Genomic DNA, 10825 nt, shown 5'->3' with positions numbered 1-10825 from the left:
CAATGCAAAACTTTATCATCCTCTACTGTAGAAAATCACTAAAATCATTATTTGACATTGCATACTAAATTCCTTTGCATATTTAAAACTCCCATCCTCAAATGGAATCATTAAACAAGCAAACATATGCGACCAATGCAAACATAACAACAATCTTCCTAAACATAACAGTCTGTGAAGAATGCAGCAATATCCATACTTAATTAACTCCAAAAAATCTGAAACAAATCCAAGCTGTAGACAATTTATAAGACCATACTGTGTCCAAATTTTAAGTTATTCTGACATAGATAAAATTCTAGGGAATTTTTGCACTACAAGCAAACTTTCTGTTTTGGAACAACAACTCCTAAACTTGCAAATTGAGCATGGTAAAGGCTATCCTTGCCATTTTTATTGAACTAAATGATGCAAAGCATTAATATAAATAACAGCAAGCAAGTACTAGTAAAATAAAATGAATCTACAAGCAAAAACCATATCATGTCGTGAATAAAAATATAGCCCCAAGTAAAGTTACCGATGGATTGAAGACGAAAGAGGGGATGCCTTCCCGGGGCATCCCCAATCTTAGGCTCTTTGGTGTCCTTGAATATGGATTTGGGGTGCCTTGGTCATCTCCAAGATTAGTCTCTTTCCACTCCTTGTTCCATAGTCCATCGAAACTCTACCCAAAACTTGAAAACTTCACAACACAAAACTCAACGGAACTTCGTGAGATAGGTTAGTATGATAACAAGCAAATCAATCACTTGGGTACTGTCAAAACAAGACTCATAATTATTTTCACACAATGCGTACTGTATCTTACTATTTTTCGTAATTTATATTACTCAATATAATCTATGGAAACACCAAAACAAGCAAAATATGCAATGAAAACAGAATCTGTCAAGAACAGAACAGTCTGTAATGATTTGAATGATAACCATACTTCTCCACTTCCAAACATTCTAAAACAATTATGAAAATTAAGGAAATTTGTATATCAATCAGCAGAAAAAAGAATCAACCTAAAACCACTCTCTGGATAGAAATTAGAAATGATTTCGTGAGCGCAAAGTTTCTGTCTTTTTCAGCATGATCAAACAACTATTGCCCGAACTAATCATAAAGGCTTTACTTGGCACTTTATTGAAAATAAGACAATAAAACATGATTAATACAGTAGGTTAATCATGTGAACATACAAAAACATTAAGGATACATATTGGGTTGTCTCCTAACAATCACTTTTCTTTAATGCCTTTCAAGCTAGGCATGATGATTTTAATTATGCTCACATAAAAGATAAGGATTGAAACATAATGGAAGCATCATGGAGCATATGACTAGCACATTTAAGTCTAACCCACTTCCTATGCATAGGGATTTTGTGATCAAACAATTTATTGGAGCAAGAATCAACTAGCATAGGAAGATAAAACAAGCATGACTTCAAAAGTTTCAACACATGGAGAGGAAGCTTGATAATATTGCAATATGTAGAAGCATATGATCCTCTCTCATAATAATTTTCAGTAGCATCATGAATGAATTCAACAATATAACCAGCACCTAAAGCCTTCGTTTCATGATCTACAAGCATAGAAACTTTACTACTCTCCACATAAAGAAATTTATTCCCATCAATAGTAGTGGGAGTATCGTAAAAGACTTGAACACTACGAATTGTTTCCACATTAAAAGAGTAATGTTCAGTAAGAGGGTACTCATAATTGTGACAAGTTTTATTATCATTCTTCTTTATAGCATAAGTATCATGACAATAATCATCATAGATAGGGGGCATGCTTTCATCATAATAATTTTGATCATTCAAAGTGGGGGAACTAAAAAGATCATCTTCATCAAACATAGCATCCCCAAGCTTGTGGCTTTGCATATCATTAGCATCATGGGTATTCAAAGAATTCATACTAACAACATTGCAATCATGCTCATCATTCACCTATTTTATGCCAAGCATTCTATTTAATTCTTCTTCTAGCACTTGAGCACAATTTTCCTTCCCATCATTTTCACGAAAGACATTAAAAAGATGAAGCATATGAGGCAACCTTAATTCCATTTTTTTGTAGTTTTATTTTATAGACTAAACTAGTGATAAAACAAGAAAATAAAAGATTCGATTGCAAGATCTAAAGATATACCTTCAAGCGCTAACCTCCCCGGCAACTGCGCCAGAAAAGAGCTTGATGTCTACTACGCAACCTTCTCCTTGTAGACGTTGTTGGGCCTCCAAGTGCAGAGATTTGTAGGATAGTAGCAATTATCTCTCAAGTGGGTGACGTAAGGTTTATCAATCCGTGGGAGGCGTAGGATGAAGATGGTCTCTCTCAAGCAACCCTGCAACCAAATAACAAAGAGTCTCTTGTGTCCCCAACACACCCAATACAATGGTAAATTGTATAGGTGCACTAGTTCGGCGAAGAGATGGTGATACAAGTGCAATATGGATAGTAGATATAGGTTTTTGTAATCTGAAAATATAAAAACATCAAGGTAATTAATAATAAAAGTGAGCACGAACGGTATTGCAATGCGTGGAAACAAGGCCTAGGGTTCATACTTTCACTAGTGGAAGTTCTCTCAACAATGATAACATAATTGGATCATATAACTAGCCCTCAACATGCAACAAAGAGTCACTCCAAAGTCACTAATAGCAGAGAACAAACAAAGAGATTATTGTCGGGTACGAAACCACCACAAAGTTATTCTTTTTGATCGATCTATTCAAGAGTACGTAGTAAAATAACACGAAGCTATTCTTTCAGTTCAATCTATCCTAGAGTTCGTACTAGAATAACACCTTAAGACACACATCAAGCAAGACCCTAATGTCACCTAGATACTCCATTGTCACCTCAAGTATCCATGGGCATGATTATACGATATGCATCACACAATCTCAGAATCATCTATTCAACCAACACATAGAACTTCAAAGAGTGCCCCAAAGTTTCTACCGGAGAGTCAAAACGTGTGCCAACCCATATGCATAGGTTCCCGATGTCACGAAACCCGCAAGTTGATCACCAAAACATACATCAAGTACTCACATGAATATCCCATTGTCACCACAGATAGACACGTGCAAGACATACATCAAGTGTTCTTAAAGACTTAATCCGATAAGATAACTTCAAAGGGGAAACTCAATTCATTACAAGAAGGGAGAGGGGGATGAACATCATAGGATGCAACTACGGTAGCAAACCCGCGGGACATCGAGATCATGACATCTCAAGAACACGAGAGAGAGAGAGAGAGATCAAACTCATAGCTACTGGTACATACCCTTAGCCCCAAGGGAGAACTACTCCCTCCTTGTCATGGAGATTGCCGGGATGATGAAGAAGGCCACCGGAGATGGCTTCCCCCTCCGACAGGGTGCCGGAACGGGCTCCCGATTGGTTTTTGGTGGCTACACAGACTTTTGGCGGCGGAACTCCTGATCTAGGTTTATTTCTGGAGGTTTCTGTATTTATAAGACCAGATGGCATCGAGAACAAGTTAGGGGTCCCACGAGGGAGTCACGAGCCCCCCAGGCACGCCCAGGGGGGTGGGCGCGCCTCCCTGGCTCGTGGCTTCCTCAGGACTCCTCTTCGGTATCTTTTTCTTCTGGTATTTTTCATATTTTCGATAAAAAATAACGACAAAATTTTTATTGCGTTTGGAATCCGTTTGATATACCTATCTGAAAAAGGTCAAAAACAAGGAAAAAAACAGGAACTGGCACTGGGTCTAGGTCAATAGGTTAGTCCCAAAAATAATATAAAATAGCATATTCATGCATATAAAACATCCAAAGTTGATAATATAATAGCATGGAATGATAAAAAATTATAGATACGTTGGAGACGTATCAGAGTGCCCTGATCACTCGCCGGAGGAGGAGGGGGAGGGGGAGGAGGCGGAGTGCCCTGACTCATCCTAGTCAGAGGAGGAGGCGGAGGCGTCCAGTTTGGAAGCTTGATGAACTCTTTCTACCATAGACATGTACTCCCCAGAGCACGAACCAACTGAATCTCCCCTTCACCGGTAGGGTGGTCAAGCTCGAGATGCTCAAATTCCTCCATTAGTTGATCCACCATCACAACAGCATAGCCATGTGGAATCGGAAGGTGGTGAAAAGTTCCTTTGGGTTGAGGAGGTTCAACAGAGCCGACAGCCGCCTTGAAAGTGAGGTTCCGACATTTCATCATAAGCTCGCAATGTTGAGCCTCCGTGATAGTATCCACGGGGTAGCTAGGAGCCGTGAAGTCATGCTGAACGGGCTCCGTGGAAGCCATGCTGCTTCTCCGCTGAGATGGCGGGGTACCTTCTAGGGTAGCTTCGTGCCACTGAGATTGTTGGCCGGCAGCTCACTAGCTCTCAAGTTCCTCAAGCTTTTGCAGTCTTGCCTTGATCTGATGCATGTCGCTCAGCTCCGCTTTCCTCTTTATCTCCCGGCTTCTGTAACCGCTTGCGTTAGGAAACCCAAACTTCCACGGAACGGAGCCTCGTGTATCTCGTGTTCGTCCAGGTTGCTCAGCATTCCCTAGGGCCTTAGCCAGTTCGTCCTTCTCTCTGTCTAGAATGAACGTCCCTTCCTATGTTGCGGTGATACACTTTTGAAGCTTGATCATGGGTATTGCAAGTTGTTCGTCCGTTCAATGGCACTTCCCTGTTTCAGGGTCCAAAGTTCCCCCAACCCCGAAGAACCAAGTCCTTGAATGGTGTGGCCAGTTCAACGTCTGTGGTTGGACCCCTTTAGCAATCAGGTTATTCTCAGCTTTGTCCCACAACGGCCGGGCTTTGAGGTAGCCACCTGACCCCGTGTGATGGTGATATTGTTTTTTTGTGGCATTGTTCTTGTTTGTCTCTTCCATTTTCTTACTCTTCTCCAATGACTTGTAGGCCACAAATGCGGGCCAATGATCTCTTATCTTCTCAAATCGGTCGACGAATTCTGGAGTCTTCCCTTTGATGAAAAAAATTGATTTCAAATCATTCTTCCACTTCCTAAATAGATGTGCCATCTTCTTAAGAGCACACACCTTGACCAGTGGCTCTATAACTGGCTTATTCGGATCCTCCTCTGCCGGTAGGTGAAATTTTCCTTTAGCGCGGTCCAAAGATCATCTTACTGCCTATCGGTGACATAATCACCTTCAGGGACGTCGTCGCCCTTAGGCTTTTTTCCATTGCTTGACGCTTATCGGGATGTTGTCCCTAACAATAGCTCCACACTGAGCAGAAAATGTGTCCTTGGTCAGCTTGGGTTCAATCGGTAGGCCATCGTCCGCGAGTGATGTGATCGTGAACTTTTCATCCATGCGCAACCTTCTCTTCGAGCCTCGTCTCTTTACCGAAGTTTGGATCGATCCGAAGGGCTACAAAAGAAAAAAAGAAGAGTTAATATATGTACAAACCTTCGGGCTTAATTAATATATATACCTTGCCGGGCTTTGCAACATTTCCCTCCTCCGTTCGGTCACCGGAGCCGTCATCGTGGTCTCCTTCTTCCTCCGGCCTTCGGTCACCGGAGCCATCATGATCATGTCCTTCCTCCTCCATTGCTCGATCATCTGAGCCGTCATCCACTCCTTCCGGACCATCGGTGTCGTTGAGATACGACAAATAATCACCAAGCATTATCTCCCCCAAGAACTGTTCTCTTTGATCCATATAGTTTCTGCAAATATTTCAGCTCCTTGCATGAATAACCGAATTACACAAACTTCTATGTTTTAAACATGCACAAAATTTTTATATTTCATTTCCAAATGTTGAATATTTCATAGATGTATGTTATGATATATAATGCAATAGATCTCAAGAGGCAAAAAGGTTTTCTATGAGTTAGAACCAATAATCAACTTAATACATCTCGAATACATCTCTAGTATAATCTCTTCCACTCGTGGTTCATCATCAAACTGATCACCCAAAGAGGTATCGTTGTACCGAGGCACGGGCGGTGGAAACCCACAGAGAAGGAACCATAACAGGATCATAGCTCGGGTGAGATCCCTGAAGAACCTGCTAGGTATTGGAGAACCTGGCGTCCAACGTAACCAAGTAGCGACGGACGTTCTCGTCCTCCTCCCTCACACGGCGAAGTACCTCCTCCTCGGGGGCCGGCTGTCTCCGCAAAGTGGCTCACGCGACTGCCACCAAAGAAGCTCCGGGTCTATGACGGGAGCCTGATTCCTCGCCAAGATGCGCGCCCCAGAAGGTAGCACCTCCCAGTGCCAGCCTGGCAGAGCCAAGTCCCGCACATGCTGGCACCTATCAAGCAGGTGGTCGCCACCGAGTCGACGATGAGGATGCGGGATGGGCATCGCCGATGTCGAGAACAATTTCTACAACTATTTAAAGCCCTACTGTTTAAAGAATAAATCTAGAATTAATATATGTCGTTGATGATTTGTTTGCAAATTCCAATTTAATTAGGTAGCAATGGGCAGGAATAGAGAAACAAATATGCATTCATTTTTCAAAATAAAATTAAAGAGATTCAAAAGCACGATTCATCACATATGAATGATAGTTTTTATACCTCATGCCCTTATCTATCTCACTAATCTACCTTTTATCTACATGATTTCTATGAACAAAAATTGTATGAACACACATTTTCTATGAACACAAATTAATATATGAACAAAAATTGCTGTGAACAAAAATTTCTATGAATTGCTAAGGCGGTATATCTATAGCTAAGGCGTTATATCTACACGTATGTTATATGAACAGAAATTTCTATGAATAAAAATTGTATGAACATCAATATGCAGGGGTGGCGGCAGCGACAAGCAGAGCATGCAGAGGAGGAGCTCACCGGGGCCGACGGGCTCGGGGCGACGGTGACGGGCTCGGGGGCGGCGACGGCGACGGGCTCGGGGCGTCGATGACGGCGAGGAGGACTGGATCGAGGGCTGCGGCGACGACGACGTGCTCGTGGCAACGGTGATGGGCTCGGAGATGGCGGCGACAGGCTTGGAACGGTGGCGACGGGCTCGGGGACGGCGGCGACGAGGAGGAGGACTGGATCGGGGGCGGCGACGATGAGGACTGGCTCAGGGGGCGGCGGCGAGCAATGGGAGAGTTTTGGGGAAAATTTCGACAACTCCCGCCTATATGCGAAAACCAATGGTCCCGGTTCGAGGAACAAACTCGTACCAATGCACCCCTTTCGTCCCGGTTGGTGCCTCAAACCGGAACTAAAGGCCAATTTCCAACAGCCGAAAGGGCAGGAAGAAGAGACCTTTAGTCCCGGTTGGTGCCAATAACCGACACGAAAGGGCGTCTTTCGTGTCGGCTGGTGGCACAAAGCGGGACTAAAGGCATGTGCCTGCCACAGCCACTGTGCGGTTGGATGTTTAGTCCCACCTCGCTAGTTGAGAGAGCCTCGAAGTGGTTTATAAGCGCCGGTGCGCACACCCTCTCGAGCTCCTCTCAACTGTAGACTTCCGAGCCTAATTTGTCAATGCCTGTGGGCCTAATGGGCCTTCTACGGGCCTGAATCCTAGCCCAACTCTTTGGTTGGGTTTCTAGTCGTATTCATGCCGTGGTGGCCCAGTAGGTGGCATTTAAAAAAAACTAGTTTTTTGTTTTGTTTTTTACTTTATTTATTTTATTTTGTGACTAACTTTACTAAAAAATAGATTTTTGAGTGATTCTTTTTGCTGGTATTTAATATTACTATGTTTTTATCATTAAATTCAATTTGGTAGGTTTTCGGTTATTTTAAATGACTGTTTTAATAAAAAACGGATCTGTTACAAAAGGGATTTTATTTTTTTGAACTTATTTGAACTCAAGACTTTTTGTGTGTTCAAAATGCACCATTTAAGGCCACATCATCAATTTTCAACACTTTCCGAGTTCATTTAGTATTTTTCATGCATTTACTGATTTTTTGAGCTAAATGACCCACAAATTGAAAATCACTAAAAATAAACTCTGAATAGGTTGGAAGTTGGCATGGTATCATCATTTTACCCACATAGCATGTGCTAACAAGTTGAGAGGGTTGCGGTAAAAACTGGATGCACTTCGTGTACAAATCAGATAATCTCTTTCGAAGTATGAGGATTTCTTAAAAAAACTCATCTGTTACAAAAGGGATTTCATTTTTTGAACTTATTTGGACTCAAGACTTTGTGTGTGTTCAAAATGCACCATTCAAGGCCACATCATCAATTTGCAACACTTTCCGAGTACATTTGATATTTTTATGCATTTACTGATTTTTTTGAGCTAAATGGCCCATAAATTGAAAAACACTACAAATGAACTCTGAATAGGTTGAAAGTTGGCATGGTATCATCATTTCACCCACATAGCATGTGCTAAAAAGTTGAGAGGGTTGCAGCAAAAATTGGATGCACTTCGTGTACAAATCGGACAATCTCTTTCAAAGTATCACGGTTTCTTACGGAAACCCATGTGTTACAAAAGGGATTTATTTGTTTAACTTATTTGAACTCAAGACTTTTTATGTGTTTAAAATGCACCATTCAAGGCCACATCATCAATTTTCAACACTTTCCGAGTTCATTTGGTATTTTTCATGCATTTACTGTTTTTAAGCTAAATGGGTTAGAAATTAAAAAGCACTACAAATGAACTCTGAATAGGTTGAAAGTTGGCATGGTATCATCATTTCACCCACATAGCATGTGCTAAAAAGTTGAGATGGTTGCAACAAAAACTGGATGCACTTCGTGTACGAATCGGATAATCTCTTTCGAAGTATCAGGGCTTCTTACGAAAACTCATCTCCCCTAATAATAAAGCGCGGAGCGCTTCTGTCGTACGTCGTGGCTTTTTTACAAAATAGCCCTGTAGTTTATCGAAATCAACCCACGGTCCTTTGTTTAATGAAAAAACGTTCCACTTATCCACGCGCACCCCTCCCGTATTCAAGGTCTCCTATCCACGCGAGCGCTCTCACGGGCTTATCCATTGCTGTCCCGAGGAGGGGCCTTCTCGCCGGCGACGGGCCGGTGACAGGCGAGGAGGCGATGGGACGGTGTCTGCCCGGCGACGACGCTTGGAGGGGACGGGCCGGAGACGGAGTGGCGACGGCGCGCTGATGCGGAGAGGCCCGGGCGTGACGGGCATGCCGATGCGGCGACGGGGATGGGGATGGCCGGGGGGCGGCGCGGGAGGCTAGCGGGCAGGGGCGGCGCGACGACGGGGATGGCCGTGCCGGAGCACGGCGAGGCCGGGGACGCAACAAGGGAAAGGGGAGGCGGCCTTCTTCGCGCGCCGGGGTCACCGATGATTCTGCATACCCAGTTGGCCCTCCTCCACATCTTCCTCATCCTCCGTAATTACGATCCATTTTTTCCGGTTCTCATCCCACTACTCCCTCAGGCTCGTCCTCTCTGTCTGCCAATGTACGTCGACGCCTGTCCGAGTGGCCAGCCATGGCGTCGCTGCTGCTATGCAAGGTGTGGGCTCTGATCTAGCCTGCGCCTCGCGAACCGGATGCCTCCTCATCGTCCTCCCTGTGGCACCTTCAGGGAAGTCGGCGATAGTGTCACGAAGGCAAAGATGGAGTTCATGGTGCAGGAGGAGTGCTCGGAAAAATGGTGGCAGTGGCAGTGGGGAACCTCCAGGCCTCTAGGTACTCTCCATCCAGCAGCATGCCACGACGCGGCACTAGGTGGTGGGGGTCGAGCTCACCCGGGTCGAGACCATACGACTACAGTAAGTACACCGGAGTGCAAACAAACTGTCGTATTTTCTGACGCTGATTGAGGTTCTTGCTCTAACTGATCGAAAGTTATACGATAACTTCGCAGCATCCAGCCACCCAAGATCTCGATCCCGATCTTCACGCTGCTGCTGGGCATGACCTGGAGGAGATCATCATCAAAGAGGAGGAAATGAATAGACGACAACATCTCTGAACTTGTATATTATGAACTAGCAAGTTCATCCATCCACACCTCCTCTGTTTGCTAGGCTTCTACATACACAATTTTCTTCTTTCGTCATAGTTTAATATAAGAATGGAATCGACTAATAAACACACCAACATGCGTAGTAATGGGTTCAGTGCCACTGCTACTCTCATGGTCGCTGCCTCGCCTCCCTGGTATTCCTCCTCTCTCCTCTCCTGCCTTGACGACATCTATTGTGTCCCCAGGCCTCAGCCCCACATCACCAGCGTCTCCGCCTCAAGTACTCCTGTCAATGCACCCTGCGGCTCGACACCATGATAGTACCCAGCAAGGTACCTCCAATACCCACCCTATCCCATGCCACACGTGCTATTTTACTTGGAGAAGTCATTGCTCACGTTTTGGATTTTGGTATCTGCTCCTTTGTAATGCCTCAGCTCTTTGCCACCTTAATTGTTTTGTTTTCTTCAGTTGTTCTTTGATCTTAGCTCTCAGGTCCCAACATATGCATTACAATATGTTTGTTATCTGTAGGGATCGAGTGAAGAAACTGGATTGGGATCACGGAGTAAATCAAATGAGGATGCAAGTATGCAACTCATGTTCGTGTAGGTAGTCATTCAGACATTTCTTAACTCTATGGCAAATAGTTCACATGGTAGAGCCAGCTGTGGTGGAGAGGCTAGATAGTTTTAGTATTCAGACTTTCAGTTGCTGCTAGCTCTTCTTTGCTCTACCAGAATGGATGTGTTTTTGTCCACATAAAATTCTAACATGAATTTTCTATTTAGCTAGCAAATCCAATAATTTATGTACTGTATTTGCATTTTGTAGTCATACTTTCTATTGGAATTTGACTTATAATGGTTTTCACCGTAAAAAAGGAGCCAGCTAGCTCTTGTGTCGTCTCATTTGCT

At 43.7% G+C, this 10825-nt stretch overlaps 1 protein-coding gene across 1 annotated transcript; it reads left to right on the top strand.

Annotated features, from left to right (window-relative positions):
• The first annotated feature begins 9511 nt into the window (after window positions 1-9511).
• Window positions 9512-10068, top strand: LOC123451131. The gene is made up of 2 exons (XM_045128138.1): window positions 9512-9715; window positions 9788-10068. The coding sequence occupies exons 1-2, from the start codon at window positions 9591-9593 to the stop codon at window positions 9912-9914; spliced, it is 252 nt and encodes an 83-aa protein (XP_044984073.1). The 5' UTR covers window positions 9512-9590; the 3' UTR covers window positions 9915-10068.
• The last annotated feature ends 757 nt before the right edge of the window (window positions 10069-10825 follow it).

The sequence above is a fragment of the Hordeum vulgare genome, chromosome 4H, assembly GCF_904849725.1.
Source record: "Hordeum vulgare subsp. vulgare chromosome 4H, MorexV3_pseudomolecules_assembly, whole genome shotgun sequence".
NCBI classification, from domain to species: Eukaryota; Viridiplantae; Streptophyta; class Magnoliopsida; order Poales; family Poaceae; genus Hordeum; species Hordeum vulgare.
The sequence above is the reverse complement of the archived record's forward strand: the minus strand, read 5'-3'. Positions and strand labels throughout refer to the sequence as shown.

Coding starts and splice junctions, on each gene's coding strand:
- LOC123451131 (XM_045128138.1), top strand. CDS start 9,591: ATGGTGGCAGTGGCAGTGGGGAACCTCCAGGCCTCTAGGTACTCTCCA. Junction 9,716..9,787: donor AGACCATACGACTACAGTAA/GTACACCGGAGT, acceptor ACTGATCGAAAG/TTATACGATAACTTCGCAGC.